Here is a 17,763-nt window from a genome sequence, read left to right as displayed (position 1 = left end):
CAAGACTTGAGACTCCTGGGTCAGTGACAAAGGACTTCATTCCTCTTGGCACAGCAGGCAACATGAGCATCAGCTTGTGGGTGACAGTTACTCCTGCCCTCACCTTTTCCTGGTGATGGGCCCAGCTGGATGCCTGCACAGGCAATGGGTGGCATCACAGAAAGGAAACAGAGCTTTCAGAACAGAGAATTTCAGGGAACAGAACAGGGAATATCTACTGCTTTTATAGCAAGCAGGAAGCAAGCCTGCTCTTTGGCCTGGAGGGAGACATTACGTCATCTCTCGAGGCTGCTCACTGCGACATAACCCTGAGAGATGGTCAGGGTTTTCATGGCATAACCAGCAAGAACAAGCATGTTGGAAATTCAGCATGTCCCAGATTGAACTCTTCATCTCCCTCCACCCAAACTTTTTACTTCCTTTTTAAAAATTTATTTTTATTTATTTTGCACATTTATTGGTATTTCTTTTAGAGACAGGATCTCATTCTGTCACCCGGGCTGGAGTACAGTTGCAGGATCATAGTCCACTGCAGCCTTGAACTCCTCGGCTCAACCGATCCTCCCATCTCTGTCTCCTGAGTAGCTGGGACTACAGGCACGTGCCACCACACTCAACTAATTTTTAAAATTTTTTGTAGACATGGCAGTCTTGCTGTGTTGCCCAGGCTGGTCTCGAAGTCCTGGCCTCAAGTGATCCTCCCACCCACAGCCTCCCAGAGTGCTGGGATTACAGGTGTGAGCCACCGCGTCCAGCCTGTTTCTCCTTCCGTTTTCTGAACTCAGTGATTGATGCAGTCCTTGATATTGGTAACTCATTACCAACTGATAAGAAATTCTTAACTCTTTTGACCTTCCTCTCCCTCATGAAGTCTGATGACTCCCTCTAACTCTGTCTTAGGTTTATTTGCTCTTCTTGCCCCTCGCTGCCTATCCCTGGGTCAGACTGCGCTTCTCTTATGTGTTTAAGAAAATTATAGCCTTTTATCATCGAGCCAGAATATTCATTTTATGAAGTTGTAAGTTGTTTTATTAAAAAATGTTTTTAGAGACAGGGTCTTGCTGTGCTGCCCAGGCTGGAGTGAAGTAGCCATTTACAGGTGTGTAATAGCTCACTGCAGCCTTGAACCCCTGGCCTCCAGCCATCCTCCTGCCCCAGCCTTCCTAGTAGCTGAGACTAAGTTACTTAATTTAAAATGTATGTATTCATTTGTTTGTAATTCAAAAGATTCAAAAGGTAGATGCTGAAAAGACTTCCTCCAGCCTTTGCCCCTGCCACCCACTCTCCTCCAAGGCATTCTCCACCCTCCAGTTAATGTTACCAGCTCCTCGTGTATCCTGTTAATACTGTATCCAAGGTAGACATTTTATACTCAGGTTACTCAAGTACCGTATGTGAGATTGTGACACAAATTTCCATACCTTACATTTGCTTAATACTTTTTTTTTGAGACAGATTCTCACTCTGTTGCCCAGGCTGGAGTGCAGTGGTGCCATCTCGGCTCACTGCAACCTCTGCCCCCCAGGTTCAAGCAATTCTCCTGCCTCAGCCTCCTGAGTAGCTGGGAGTGTCTCAGAGAGGAACACAGAGGCTTCTGTTGCTGACACAGCACAGTGTAATTCTCACTTTCTCCTTATCTGCTCTCTTCTCACAGTCTGACTCCTGATGGAAGCTCTTCCCCAGAAAAGCCCTGTCCAGAAGGAGTTTGCATAGTATATCATTTTCCATTTTCTGTTAGCCACGTTTTTTTAAGTAAAAAAGAAACAGGTGTTGGAAGAAAAACTTTAGACAAGGCGGGGCGTGGTGGCTCAGGCCTGTAATCCCAGCACTTTGGGAGGCCAAGGCGGGTGGATCACGAGGTCAAGAGATCGAGACCATCCTGGCCAACATGGTGAAACCCCGTCTTTACTAAAAATACACAAAATTAGCTGGGCGTGGTGGTGGGCGCCTGTAGTCCCAGCTACTCAGGAGGCTGAGGCAGGAGAATTGCTTGAACCCGGGAGGCGGAGGTTGCAGTGAGCCGAGATTGTGCCACTGCACTCCAGCCTGGTGACAGAGTGAGACTCCATCTCAAAAAAAAAAAAAGAAAAAGAGAAAGAAAAACTTTAGACAAATTGAATTTAACAGAATTTAATTGAGCAAAGAACCGTCTGAGAATCAGCTCACCCCTCCAAAAAAAGGAAAGTGATGTATGGAAAATGGAAGTGAGGTGCAGAAACGGCTGGCCTAGTTACAGCTCGAAGTGGGCCTCCTTTGAACAAGGTTTGAACCGTTGGCTGTGATTGGCTGAAACGCTGTGACTGGGGCGTGAGTAGGTTACGTCTGTTGTAACATCCAGTTAGGTTGCAGAAACCTCTAGGTCAAGCTTAAAACATGTAAGGAGGCAGCTTTAGGCGAAACTTATAGGTTGGTGCAAAAGTAATTGCAGTTTTTGCCCTTTTAATGGCAAAACCCACAATTTTGCACGAACCTAATAATTTAACGCAAGTAAAATTAATTTTAACAACATATCTTATTGAACCCAATGTGTCTAAAGTGTTATCATTTCAACATGTAATGAATATTAAAAATTATTAATGAGCTATTTTGCATTTTCTTTTTCATACTAAGCTTTTGGAATCAGTGTGTATTTTACACTGACAGTACATTTCCATTTGCAGTAGTCACATTTCAAATGCATAATAGCCAGACGTAGTTGGTGGCTGCTGTTTGGTCTAGCACGGGCCTAGAATTTTTCTTTTCCCCATCTTGTCTCCTTCAAAAATCTTTTTTTTTTTTTTTTGGTAATTAAAAAGTCGATATACCATGGTTGTACATACTTATGAGGTCCATGTGCTATTTTGATACCTGCATACAATGTGTAATGATCAAGTCAGGGCAATTGGGATATCCATCACCTCAAACGTTTATCTTTGTGTTGGGAACATTATAATTCTTCTCTTCTTGCTATTTTGAAAATAGAATAAATTATTGTTCACTCTAATTTTCCTACTGTACTATCAAATACTAGAACTTGCTCCTTCTATCTAACTATATTTTTGTTCCTATTAACCCAATTTCTCTTTGTCCTCCTTCTCCTCTTCCCTTCCCAGCCTCTGGTAACCACCATTCTACTCTTTACCTCCCTGACACCAACTTATTTAGCTCCAGTAAGTGTGAGAATGTGCGATTGTGTTGCCCTCCTTCAAAACTCTTGCCTGCGATAAGAGTGAGAACGTGCGATTAGCCGTGCATGGTGGCGCACATCTGTAGTCCCAGCTACTTGGGAGGCTGAGGTGGGAGGATCACCTGAGTTTTGGGAAGTCAAAGCTGCAGTGAGCTGAGATTGCATCACTGCACTCCAGCCTGGGCAATGAAAGTGAGACCCTTTCTAAAAATAATAATAATAATAATAATATCTTTGCTATATGAAAGAAAAAAAACAAGAAAACGGGAAGAAAGGAAATATACTTGACACAAGGATAGTACATGTTTTGTTGGCCCTTCATTTATTAAGAAGGAGGATCAGTAAGTGAAAAGAATCCTATATTCCACAGTTACTGACTTTAGGTTTTACTTTTAAGTTCTGCAGTCTCTTTCAGTGAAGAAATTGAAAATTCTTATTTAAAATGTTTTCTTTGTAAAATAGGGAGTAAATATAATACCACTAAAATTATCCAGAATGGTAAATTAACTATTCTAGTCAAGTGAATATTTGTGAAATTAAATTAACATTCAAACATTACAACTTTAATTTTGATAATTTTGAATGGAAGTATTTCGTAATCAATTACGCATCCCTGTCTTAATATTCAGACAGTATTGAATAGCATTTATACTTTTCTTAGGTTATTTGTGGAATTGAACTATGTTATGATGGGGGCAGGTAGAGGTGAATAACTAATATTTATTGAGTAGCTGCTCTGCCGGGAGATGTGCTTTGTATTATGATAGCTCTTCTTATTTAACCCTTAGTGTGTCCCCCATCCTGGTTCTTAGTGTTTGAAGGAAGTCACTGTGTTTTACCTACCAGGTAGGCTTGTGCACACATTGATTAGGTAGGTGACCTCTCCAATCTAGTAAGTCACAGAGCTGGGATTTGAATCCTAGTGGTTTGGCACTAGAGGCCATGCTTTTAACATCTGATACTAATGTCAACTTCACCACAAAACTCTGCGGTAGACATTATCATCCCCATTTTACAGGTGTGGAAACTGAGGCTCAAAAGAGTTAAGTAACACTTAAAGTCAGTTGGTACATGGCCAACGTTTCTTTTTCTTTCTAGAACTTTTTTATATTGGTCCAGGCAAGGCATTTGCCAGTCAATGAAACCATTTCTTTCATCTTTCTTTGGTTCACTTATTCTCCTTTTTCTTTCCCCAGAAAACATCTTTTATAATCATGAGGCAATATCGGAGTGATCTGGTTTCCTACATTACAAAATATGCTCTGAGATAATTTGGAGAAATATAGCTTTTTCAGAGTTTATATTCTAAAACCATTGAAAACTTTTTTTTTTCCAGAGAGATTGGAACAATTATCAGGTCATTAGGATGCTGCCCTACTGAAGGAGAGCTGCATGATCTGATTGCAGAGGTGAGTGGGGCAAAAAGGTTTCATTCAGCCAGCTCTCTGTGTGACAGCTACTCCTTGTAATTAAAAACTATCCTTACCTTAAACTAAAAAAAAAAATGCCCTAAACTACTGAATGTGCTCAGTGGAAATATTAGGATAACTATTCATATTAGCCAACCAACACAATCTGAAAGAATTAAGAGCAGATCTCGAAGAAATGACTATGAATCAGTAACACAACTGATCCAATAAAGAACCCACTGCAGAAATGGTGCTGTCTGTCAAATTAGTTGAAGAGAGGCCCGTAGATGCAAGGGGCTGACCGTATGCAGAGAGGCCCGTAGATGCAAGGGGCTGACCTTATGCAGAGAGGCTGTTGACAGAGACAGTAAGGAATTTTTATTTATTTGGGGAAATAAAACTAACTTTTAGAACAAGAGTAAGCAGAATAAAATATCAAGAATGAACTTTACATTGACCAGAGAGTCTAAGAAGTTCAAAAACGAGTCACGTGTAATAGTGGAGATGAGTCCGTGAAGAGAATGATCCCATAAGGCAGTGGATGAGCAGCCCAAGATGAGAGCGCGTCATGCTCTGTTTGACTTTCCAGAAAGGTCTCTGATCTCATTTCAAATGCAGCATTCGGTTCAACAACAGAGACTTTAAGGGGAAAAAGCTACCTGGCCAGGCAAAGAATCTTTTCAGAATTGCTCATCTAGGCACAAAGATTTTAGTGGAGTCTGGGGATGGCAAAGGGGATAAGAGAGACAGGTAAGGAAGTGGAATTTTATCTCTTTATTTTGCACCTAGCACAGTACCTGCTTGTTCAATATTAAGTTGGAGAGAAGGAATTGTGACTGTGGTGAGTCACTTAACCCCTGTTGAGTATCAGTTTCTGTGTAATAATAACTACTTCAAAGTTTGCTTCAAAGATAAATGAAAGCAGGTACAAGAACGCATGTTTTGAATCCTAAAGCATTATGTAAATTTAAGGGAGGGAAAATTAGAAAGATGATTCTGCTGCACAGATATTAGCACCTGGGTGACCAAAAAGCAGCAGCAATGTTTTGAAGCATTTGGAAATATTCAGTAAAGGAATCTAAGTTGTAAGAACACATTGTTTTTACCTTTTGGGATTCAATAAAGCTATTTTTACCAAGAGTAAGAGGAAAAGCTTGTTTTTCCTAAATTGGTGCTCACATTAAAAAAAGATACTGATTACTGCCTTAAAATGTTTCTGCACAAAGCTGGAATTAGTGTTAGGGAAAAGCAAGCTGGCACTGTGGAAGAGGTAAGAACTAGAGGACGAATTTACAGCGAAATCATCATCATCACATGCTCAGGATAGTAAGTGGAGCAATAATGAAAAATACCTCTGAAGGTCAGAAAAGGAGGATCTCTAGAGTCTAGTCCCTTTGTGGTTTGTTTGTATGTTTTAATCTCTATCAGGAGTTAGCAAATCATGGCCTCTGGCCAAATCCTGCCCACCACCTGTGCATGGAAATAAAGTTTCACTGAAACGCAGCTAAACTCATTTATTTGTGTATTATCTATGGTTGTTTCCTGACTGCAAGGGCAGAGTTCAGTAGTTGCAACAGAGACCTACAGCTTGGAAAGCTTAGGATATTTACCATCTGGCCTTTGCAGAAAAAGGTTGCCAACTCCTGATCTATGGGCTTCTGTGCCAAGGTAGAACAAATACCACATCTAGTACTAGAAGATCTGAGTTCAAACTCCACAGCTACCACTTATAGCCATGTGGCCTTCAATGAGCCACTTAATCCTTCAAAGCTTCGTTTCACATCTGCAAAAGGTGTATAATAATATGAAAATGTTTTCATGAGGATTAAATTTAATAACCGAGGAATCAACTGTTACTTGGTGGGCATGCAGTACATACTTGAGTTTGCTTGCACTCCAGGTGGCTCTCCAGGATAATAATCTCCACTGGTTTGGGCAATTAGCCACAGTGGGTGCTTAGGTCCTAAAGTTTTATTTTATTTTTACCCTTTTTAAGGGACATGACACAACCTTTGAAAATTACAGATATTTAGAATACTTATGTACCAATAGGGGTCACTGAGCTATTAAGCTCTGTAAATATTTTTCTATATTTGTATACCAACACTATTTACTCTAATTAAATTCTACTGATAAACAGCTTTGGGTGTAACTACCTTTTAAGAACTTTTCCAAATAAATGAGTGGGAAAAAAAGCACATGAAAAAAGCACAAATTTGAATTGATAAATACAAGTGTGTATTTGTACATATTTAAATAACATTTAACAGTGAATACATGTAAACACATTTAGAAAATCAAAGCCCCATAAAAGTCAACATCTAGGGGTAAATGTCATATTGCTAAATGTTCTATAATATTTTCAGAGATCAAACTATTTAAATGTATGTGTGTATATGCTTTAAAATTGTTCTGTAAGGCTGGGCACAGTGGCTCACACCTGTAATCCCAGCACTTTGGGGGGCTGAAGCAGGTGGGTCACTTGAGGTCAGGAGTTTGAGACCAGCCTGGCCAACATGGTGAAATCCTGTCTCTACTAAAAATAGAAAAAATAGCTGAGTGTGGTGGTACACACTTGTAATCCCAGCTACTTGGGAGGCAGAATCACTCGAACCTGGGAGGCAGAGGTTGCAATGAGCCGATACCGTACCACTACACTCCAGTCTGGGTGACAGAGCAAGACTCTGTCTCAAAAAAAACCAACAAAAAAAATTGTTCTATAAAAAGTTGAAACCTGTGTAAAATTCTCTGGTTGTCATGTACTTGAACTTTAGTGTAGACACATTCTTTTCTCTTTAATTTTTATAACTTTCAGCCCTTTGCTTCCTGAAGATCAATTTCAAGTCTGGTGTTTCTCTTGAAATAGGTCATTTAAAAAATCATTTAACTTTGATCCATACAGTTCATATTCTGTAAATAGCAACTTCCTACAAATACTTTCTGCCTTTTGGAATATCACAAAAACTGGCAACTGTGAGAAGGATTAGTGAAAAATCTTACTGGCATATAGGCTACCAAATAATCCTTCTTTTAATATTAAGTTAGAGCCTTCTAGGATCTTCAGGGTGTGGGAGCTGGGAGGAGATAATGGCATTTTCATACAAATGGAAAGGTTATTTAGAGGTCTATGTCTTTTGAAGTTCCAACCTAAGTGGAATTATGGAGAACTTCAACTAATTACAAAGGAAAACTAAAAGATGATTTAAAAGTAAGACCTATGTTGGTCAGATTATTGACTCAGGCTTAGGAACTAAGCACGGATTATGACTTTTTATTGGGGTGACCATCCGCAGCCTCCACTTCCCCATCCTTGCCCTTTTTTGGTTGTAGATGTTAGGCAGGACCTTTGTTGGCTGCCCATCTGTTTTGCTCCTAAGCATGCTATGTTCTATTAGCCATCTCCACCTTTCCCCTTGACTCCCTCTTCAATCTGTCTGCTCATTATATGAGGCCTCTTAACTTCTGTGCTCAAACAACTCTGCTTGGCCTCTGTTACCTGGGTATAGGAGAGCTGGCTAGCAAATCATTACATGGGTTTAACAAACCCAGGTCTACAATTACCTAGTCTAGTCAACCCTGGCTTGCAGAAGACACCATCACAGAACTTAGTGATACTAGTGCCTTTCTCACCAGCCTGCTACCCTTGGTGAGCAGTGCATCTGAGCCCTCCCATGGAACAGAATCCTCCAGTGAGTCTTCTGACTCATTAGATGCCCATTCTGCCCTCCCACTTCCGTCAGCTTGGTTTGCCACTTCACTCAGGGTTTGGTGTCACTTGTTCCAGGTCTCACCCTCGCAGCAAGTGTGCCCCATCTCCTAGGGTCCTTACCAGAGTGTTAAGTCTGTGTCCTGAGAAAGTGCCTGAAGTTGATGAATTCTTGCTTATCCAGTTTTATATTCCAGGCCTCTTGGTCAAGCACTCTCATCCAATCTCAGGGGTACTCCCCTAGCTCCTAGTTCAGGAGCCAATTCCTATCTGATTCCTTTTGCGATTTTAGTGTATAGTCTTTTTCTTTCCTTATTAGGCCCAGCACTTCCTCAGCCAGATTATGCTGGGATTTAACACTTCATTATTGCCTGGAGCAGCCCATTGGATGGATGGCCTTGGCTCAAATATGATGGCTAGGATCATCTTTCAATTACATTTCCTGCAACTGTAGATTTAAGAGGTGCATTTCATCGGGATGCTGAGGTGAGAGGATTGCTTGAGCTCAGGAATGAGGCACAATCGTGGCCCACTGCTCTGCAGCCTGGGTAACAGAGCCAGATCTCAACTCTTTTTTTTTGAGATGGAGTCTCACTCTGTCGCCCGGGCTGGAGTGCAGTGGCATGATCTCGGCTCACTGCAACCTCTGCCTCCTGGCTTCAAGTGATTCTCCTGCCTCAGCATCCCAAGTAGCTGGGGTTACAGGCGTGCACCACCACACCTGACTAATTTTTGTATTTTTAGTAGAGACGGGGTTTCACCATGTCGGCCAAGCTGGTCTCGAACTCCTGACCTCAGGTGATCTGCCCACCTCAGCCTCCCAAAGTGCTGGGATTACATACAGGCATGACCAACCGCACCTGGCCCAGATCTCAACTTTTTTTTTTTTTTAAAAAAAAAGAGAAAGAAAATTGAATTTTCATGGCTGCCATAGTTGTCGTCTGGAAGAGCTGTAATGCGAATCAGGTGTTCAGTGTCCAGTAGAATATGACCAAAAGGAGTTGGCTGCTCTATATATTTTATTTCTAAACTCACTAGGGCCTACCCCTGACTTTCAGGATTAGATCAAAGCATAAAACTACTTAGGAATGAAATAAAGGTCCTCATCAGATCCAAGGAGTGGGGCAAGAGTGAGCAGAAAGTTGACCAGCACATGGTAAAGATAGGTCAGTGATAGATAAGAACTACGCCAGGCTTATCCTGGAATTCTGTTCTTGGATCAAAAGAGGATACCATGGCAGGGAGACCATGGTAATGATAGTCCTTAACGAAACTGTCCCTTTACATGTGATGGTTGACCTCGACATCTGTGCACAGCCATTATTCTGGGATCTTTGTGATATTCCTGGGAGTCACTGTTTTCCTTCTGGGTTGGACTGCTTTCTATCCCAAGTTTTCCTCTTTCTAGTTCCTCTAGCATTTTAACATATTATTTGATAGCTTCTTGGGAAAGAGTGCCTTGGGGGTAAAATTTTTTAGATTTGTATGTTTGAAAGTGATTATGCTAATCTTTGGCTGGATATAGAATTCTACATTCAATGAATTTTTCTTCATTAAATGGATTTGGATTTTTCAGGTCTTCAGTAAGAGTTCTGAAGGCACTCCTCATCTTCATGTTCCTGGTAATGCTATTGAGATAGTGCAAATCCATTCTGGTTCCCAATCCTTTGTATATGACCATTATTTTTTTTTTTTTCCTGAAACTCTGGACAATCTTTTTTCCCCAGAGTTTGAAATTTCACAATGATTTACGTTGGTGTAAACACATATCTAATGTATTAGGTACCTGGTGGGCCTTTTCAAACTAGTGACTTGTATCTTTTGGTTCCAGGAAATTTTCATGCAATTATTTTGTTTTCTTTTTTCTGTCTTTTGGAACTCCTATTATTCATTTTTGTGTTTCTGGACTGGACTAGTCTTTAATATTCTTCTTCTTTTTTTTTTTTTGTATTTTTAGTAGAGACAGGGTTTTTACCATGTTTGCCCGGCTGGTCTTGAACACTTGACCTCAAATGATCTGCCTGCCTTGGCCTCTCAAAATGCTGGAATTACAGGCGCATGCCACCACGCCCGGCTAATTTTTGTATTTTCAGTAGAGATCGCATTTCACCATGTTGGCCAGGCTGTTCTTGAACGCCTGACCTCAAGTGATCCACACGCCTCAGCCTCCCAAAGTACTGGGATTGTAAGTATGAGCCACCGCACCCAGCCTAATGTTCTTATTTTTTCACTTATTTTCCATCTCTACCTCTATGTTCTCTCTGGTAGATTTCTTGAACTTTCTCTTCCAATATTTTTATTGAGTTTCTCATTTCTGTTGTGTTTTAAATTTCCAGTAGCTTGTTTTTGTTCTTTGAATGTTCTTTTCTAAATAGCATCCTGTTCTTGTTTTAGATCTCTGAAGATAATAGTGTTACTTTATTTGAAGTTTTCTTCTCTTTGCATAGTCTGTTTTCTCCAAGTTGATACCTGTGTCTGTTCTGGTCTTTGTTTTTGTTAGTAGCTTTCCTCTGTGTCTGATAAACCTTGGCTGTCAGTTCATAACAAACACATGCATGGAACTTGTCAACTTTAAACTTCATCACTGGGTAATCTGGGAATCACCTGCATCGGAGTGTTGGGGATTTTTCTCTCGTGCAGACTTGATTCTTTGGAATAGAGTGTTCAGTCTTCTGCTTGGGAGGCAAAAGCGTCTAGCTGCCAGTTCAGACACCTTCTGTTTACACTCTTTAGAAGGTAAATCTCTAAACTCCTGTGGGGATGGAGGGAGGCAGTCACTTAGTGGGGAAAACTGAGGAGGGAATTTACAGCTTTTCAAACATATTTTACCCTAGTTCCCCTAATTTTAGTTCCTGGTCCCTCACCCTCATTTCCAGAAGTAACCAATGCTTTTTGAGGATTCTTTACTCACTACTGTCTTGGGTTCAGTTTTCTAGATCTACTAGATTATTGCCACTCATCCATCTACTTCTCAGCTTCCAAAATTTTATTCCCATTATATTTTTTCCTATTCTTCCTAAGTAGGTGTATGATTGTTTTAACAAATATTTCTTTACTGCAATTTTAATAAGGTTTGAGAGAAAGTTAGATGCAGATATACAGTTTGCCTCCTTAACACAGAAATTTCATTGATATTTGATTAGTCAGAAAATAGCAACAGTACTCCTGAGAAAAGTATTAATAATATAAATCTAAATGAGATATTGTAATAATCTTTAGAAAGAGAGCATTACTAAATGTAGGAACTAAAACACTGATAATTATAGCATATAAGATGTAATACATTGGAGTGAATTAAGTATGCATGTTTAAATATTAAGGGTAACTACAAAAGAGTATAAAGTGAATGCATAACTTCCAAATTGATAAAGAGGATAAAAGAATTAGAGGGCATTCTGTCAGTCCAAAAAGACAGAAAAGAAGCATAGAATAATCAGAGTATCTAGAAAACACAAGATAATGGTACTTACAATAGGCCAGGCATGGTGGCTCACACCTGTAATCCCAGCACTTTGGGAGGCCGAGGTGGGCGGATCATAAGGTGAGGAGATCGAGACCATCCTGGCTAACATGGTGAAACCCCATCTCTACTAAAAGTAGAAAAAATTAACCGGGCGTGGTGGCAGGGGCCTGTAGTCCCAGCTACTCGGAAGGCTGAGGCAGGAGAATGGCGTGAACCCGGGGGGCGGAGCCTGCAGTGAGCCGAGATTGCGCCACTGCACTCCAGCCTGGGCGACAGAGTGAGACTCCATCTCAAAAAGAAAAAAAAACGTAATAAATGCAACTGGATTAAACTCACCGGTGACAAGAAATTGAAATTGGACTTCTGGAAAAATCCGGTATTATAATACATCAACACATTTCTGTCATCTCTACCTTCACATTATAAATTTAACTCTTTCTCATCATTTCCACATCCATCACCTTAGTCCAAGCCTTGTCATTTCTCCATGAATGGCTGCACTGGCATTTATTTACTTATTTACTTATTTTTCAGACAGAGTCTCACTTTGAAACGCCCAGGTTGGAGTGCAGTGGCACGATCTCGGCTCACTGTAACCTCCACCTCCCAGGTTCAAGTGATTCTCTTGCCTCAGCCACCTGAGTAGCTGGGATTACAGGCGCCTGCCAACATGGCCACGCCTGGCCCAATACATGCATTTTTAAATATTTGAGATGGTATTCAGTCCCTACTCATTTCGCTAAGTGAGGAAACCCATAAACAAATGTTACAGTTTTTTTTTATATCTGTGGTCAGTGGTTTAATGTTACATTTACACTGTTGAGACAACTGTGATGTCAAAGTGTGATAGATACTCCCTAGTAACCAGTTAAAATAATGTAATGACACTACTGAATCATTTCCTACACTTTTCATCTTGGTTGGAAAGTATCATACTACTCCAGGCATACCACAAGCCCCAGAGGTCCCAAATCTCCATCTTTCATTATTCTTAATTGGTTAAGTATCCTTGGATTTTTTTTCTTTGAAACTTCAGAATTGGCTTTTGAGTTAGTAGAACAAGATCCACGTAATCTACACCCTGGTGAAGTGGGAATTTCTATCAGCCTATACCTTGACTCTATCATTGAGCTTCTGGAAGAGCCCTGGGACTTTACATCGTTTGGAATTTGACTATATCAAGTGTCTCAGAGAATGAGAAAGGGTGGGAGTAATTATGTTCTTATTTTGAAGTAGTTGGTGATATGAAATGTTTTATCTGTTATTGTTCTTACACATCTTGCCTTTGGGAGATGGGGGAGAATGGAATTGATCTGCTCTAATTTTTGTTTATGTTAGATGCTGGAATTTAATTATGGAGCTGATGGTACTTTGCAGATTAGTTAGTAATGGCTACCATCCAGCCATTACTTCTGAGTAGAATCAGGTAAATTTGGGGCAATGAGGAGAATATATTGTAAAAAGCGTATACTGAGAGTATTGCTTATTTGTAATTGGTAGGAAAACATTAAACGATGCTAAAACTGTGATCAGCAGCAGGAAAACGTGACCCAGGGAAATCTGCAAAAGTGGTTTTTTCTTTATTAGATAAATAAAATGTGTTTTTATGTAGAACAGAAACAATCACGGCAATAGACTAATAAATACGGTTTTATTCCAGATTTCTTATTGTATAGGTGATATCCAGATTACAAGAAAATTTTAAATAAATAGGAATTTCCTTTCCAACAACGCCATCACCTTAATATAATCATTGTTAATATTTTGGTACACTTCCTTACATATTATTTTTCTGTGTAGGTTTTTAACTGGACTGTAACTTTTTTGTTGCTATCGTATTCTTTTTTTTAGAGACTGGGTCTCATTCTGTTACCCAGGCTGGAGTACTATGGCACAATCATAGGTCACTGCAGCCTTGAACTCCTGGACGAAAGTGATCCTCCCATCTCAGCCTTCCAAATAGCTGGGACTACAGGTATATGCCACCACTCCCAGCAAATTTTTTTTTTTTTTTTTTTTTTTTTTTTTTTTTTTTTTTTTTTTAGAGACGGGGCCTTGAAATGTTGCCTAGGCTGGTCTTGAACTCCTGGCCTCAAGTGATCCTCCCACCTCAGCCTCCCAAAGTGCAGGGATTATAGGTGTGAGCATGTGAGCCACCATACCTGGGAGAACTATAATCTTATAGTATAATTCAGTAGGTAAAATTCTGAATCTTGCTTTTTTCCACCTAATTATATCACAAATTATATCTCCATGTTACTACAAAGTTTTCGTTATAAAAATGCATGCTGATTAAATTGCACAAGAAAAAAAAGGAAGGGAATGATCTCTCTTCTATGCATCACTCAGACACAACCAGAATATTTTACTTTTTTCACTCACTATTACATGAAAATGATTTTTCCCTTCTGTTATCTAGTTTTTAGAAACCAACACATTAAGAAAGAAATCCTGTTCTACCATAACATGGATGAAACTTAAGGATATTATGCTAAGCAAAACAAACTACAGTTGACCCTTAAACAACATGGGGGTTCAAGGCAACGACCCCCGTGCAGTTGAAAATCCAAGTATAATTTTGCCTCCCCCAAAGCTTAAACTAATAGTCTACCATTGACTGGAAGCCATATCACTAACATACACAATCAGTTAACAAAGATTTTGTATGTTATATGTATTATTTACTGAATTCTTACAATAAAGTAAGCCACAGTAAAGAAAATACTATTAAGAAAATCATAAGGAAGAGAAAATATATTTACTATCCAACAAGTGGAAGTGGGTCATCATAAAGGTCTCGTCCTCATTGTCTTCACACTGAGTAGGCTGAGGAGGATGAGGACAGGAGGGGTTTGGTCTTGCTGTTCCAGGGTAACAGAGGCAGAAGAAAATCCATGGAGAAGTGGACCCAGGGATTTCAAACCCATGTTTGAAGGTCACCTGTAGTTATAAATATTAATGCACAAATACTGCATGTGAGGTAACCAAAATAGCCCAACTCCTAGAAACAGAAAATAGAGCGGCAGTGGCCAGGGAATGGCAGAGGGGAAAAGGGGAGCTGCTGTTCAATGAGTTTAGAGTTTCAGTTTTGCAAGATGAAAACGTTCTAGAGATCTGTTACACAACAATGTACATGTAGTTAACACTGCTGTTACTGTACACTTAAAAATGGTTAAGATGGGCTGGGCATGGTGGTGCACCCCAATAGTTGCAGCTCCTCGGGAGGCTGAGGCTTGAGGATTGCTTGAAGCCAGGAGTTCGGGACCAGCCTGGCAACATTGTGAGACCCTGTCTCTACAAAAAAGTTTAAAAATTAGCCAGGCTTGGTGGTGTGTGCCTATAGTCCCAGCTACTTGGGAAGCTGAGACAGGAGGATCCTTTTTGCCCAGGAGTTTAAGGCTGTAGTGAGCTATCATGGCACCACCGCACTCCAGCCTGGACAACAGAGTAAGACCCTGTCTCTAAATAAAAAATAAACCAATAAAGTATACAGAAGGATGTGCATAGGTTATATGCAAATAGTGTGCCATTTTATATAAGGAAGTTGAGTATTTGCAGATTTTGGTATCCGTGAGGAGTCCAGGAACCAATCCACCATGGATACAGAGGGACACCTATACTAATATCATTAATATTTCCCATGCCAATATTCTACTATAATAGGAGTGCAATTGCTTCCTAATATTTAATTATATGGAAATAACCATATTAATAAATAGAAACATAATATTCCATTAAATGAATATTCCATATTACATATCCATTCATCTATTGGTAAATGTTGCTAACAATTTTTAATATGAATACTGCATGATAAACATTATTTGAATAAAGTATAGGCCCTTTTCAGATATCAGAGGGCCTTGTGAAGCAAGCCAAGGCAGTGATGGGTTACTGAAGGGTTTTAAATGAGAATAACATGACAAGATTTGCATTTTATTTTATTTTAATTCATATTTGTTTTTATTGAAGGAGATTGTACTTTAAACAAACCAGTCTGATGATAGTAAGAAGTTAGATTGGAATAATTTATAGTCATCCTTTCCCTGGGTCATATCTGACAGCTTGGAGCCCTTTGTACATTTGGGTAATTTTTTCCTAAATGGTTTTATTTATCCCTTTTATTCAGTAAAACTTAATTGCCATGTTTCTGTTATGCTGTGGTCAGAATGTATGTGCCCCTTCAAAATTCATATGTTGGAGCTTAAACTCCAATGAGATAGTATTAAGAGGTGGAGCCTTCAGGGGGCAATTAAGTCGAGAGAGTAGATCCCTCAGGAATGGGATTAGCAATGTTCTACAAGGGCTGGAGAGAATTAGCTGGGCCCTTTTTTGCCCTTGCATCCCTCCTGCCACGTCAGGACACAGTGCTCATTCCCTCTGGAGGCCACAGCATCCAAGGCCTCATCTTGGAAGCAGAGACCAGGCCTTCAGCAGACACCAAGCCTGCTGGTAACCTGATCTAGGACTTCCCAACCTCCATAACTGCAAGCTGTTATGTATGCTGTTTATACATTACCCAGTCTAAGGTACTTTGTCATAGCAGCACAAATGGACTAAGACCGAAATTGATCTTTGTGGTACTATTGCTATAACAAATACCTGAAAATGTGGAAGTGGCTTTGGAACTGGATAATGGGTCAAGGCTGGAAGACTTTGAGGTGTATGCTAGAAAAGCCTGGATTGCTGTGAACAGAGCACTAATGGTGATTCTGATAAGGGCTCAGAGAAGAGATCTGTAGAGAGAGCCTCAATCTTCTTAGAGATTATCTAAGTAGACAAGAACAGAATGTTGGTAGAAATATGGATGGTAAAGGCAATTCTGTTGAGGTCACAGACATAAATGAGGGATGAGGTATTGGAATCTGGAGGAAAGGATGTCATTGCTATAACATGGCAAGGAACTTGTCTGAATTGTGTCCGTGTCCGTGCTTTATGGAAGGCAGAACTTAGAAATAATGAACCTTGGATATTGAAATTGGCAAAGAGTTTCTAAAAGTGGTAAGTTCCTGGCATTGACACTTTTACACATTGCTAATAGCAGTAAAAAATGGTGGTATTCATACTCCCTTCCTGGACGGCATTTTAGCAATACTTATCAACAAGCTAAAAAAATGTACAAGCTCATCGATCAGTTTCTGGAGGAGATAGTGTATTGAGAACAAACAGAAGGATTTTACTTCAAAGATGTTAGTCACACGGTTGTTTGTAACAACAACTGGAAACAACCTGAGTGTCCATTAACAGAAATGGTTCAACGAATCTTGGTCAGTCTGTGGAGTGGAATGCTGTGCAGTCATTACAAGTATGTCATAAAAGACTGATGTCACTACACACCTATGAGAGTGGATAAAATCCAAAGCACGGACAACAACAAATGCTGACAAGAGAGTGGAGCAGCAGGAACTCTCCTTCACCGTTGGTGAGGACAGTGCGGCACTTTCTTACAAAACTAAACATCCTCTTGCCACATGACCCAGCAGTCACTCTCCTTTTATTTATGCAAAGGAATTGAAAATTTATGGCCACACAAAAACCTGCACACAGATGCTTGTAGCAGCTTCATTCATAATTGGCAAAACTTGGAAACAACCAAGATGTCCTTTGATAGGTGAATGGATAAAGAAACTGTGGTACATCCAGACAATGGAATATTATTTTGCACTAAAATGAGTTATCAAGCCATGAAAATACATTGAAGAAACATTTTTTCTTTTTTTTTTGAAACAGGGTCTCACTCTGTCACCCAGGCTAGAGTGCCAGTTCTCCCACCTCAGCTTCCCAAGCAGCTGAGGTTACAGGCACATGCCATGCCCAGCTAATTTTTAAAATTTTTTGTAGAGATGGGGTTTCACCATGTTGCCCAAGCTGATCTCAAACTCCTGGCCTCAAGTGATCCACCCACCTTGGCCTCCCAAAGTGCTGGGATTACAGGCATGAGCCACCACGCCTGGCCTCAGAGGAGTTTGAGGGCAGTGAAAGTACTCTGTGTGATACTATCATGGTGGAGACTTGTTGT

At 40.1% G+C, this 17,763-nt stretch overlaps 1 protein-coding gene across 7 annotated transcripts in view; it reads left to right on the top strand.

Moving 5' to 3' along the window:
- The window catches only part of EFCAB2 (EF-hand calcium binding domain 2), a 161,391-nt gene that overhangs the window by 82,546 nt on the left and 61,082 nt on the right, over nt 1–17,763 (top strand). For all 7 annotated transcript variants that reach the window (XM_054447073.2, XM_054447063.2, XM_054447044.2 and 4 more), the window contains one exon: nt 4,503–4,575. In XM_054447073.2, coding sequence (XP_054303048.1) covers nt 4,503–4,575 — 73 coding nt within the window. The remainder of the gene's footprint in view (nt 1–4,502; nt 4,576–17,763) is intronic.

The sequence above is a fragment of the Pongo pygmaeus genome, chromosome 1 (assembly GCF_028885625.2).
Source record: "Pongo pygmaeus isolate AG05252 chromosome 1, NHGRI_mPonPyg2-v2.0_pri, whole genome shotgun sequence".
NCBI classification, from domain to species: Eukaryota; Metazoa; Chordata; class Mammalia; order Primates; family Hominidae; genus Pongo; species Pongo pygmaeus.
This window is presented reverse-complemented; position numbering and strand designations above follow the sequence as displayed.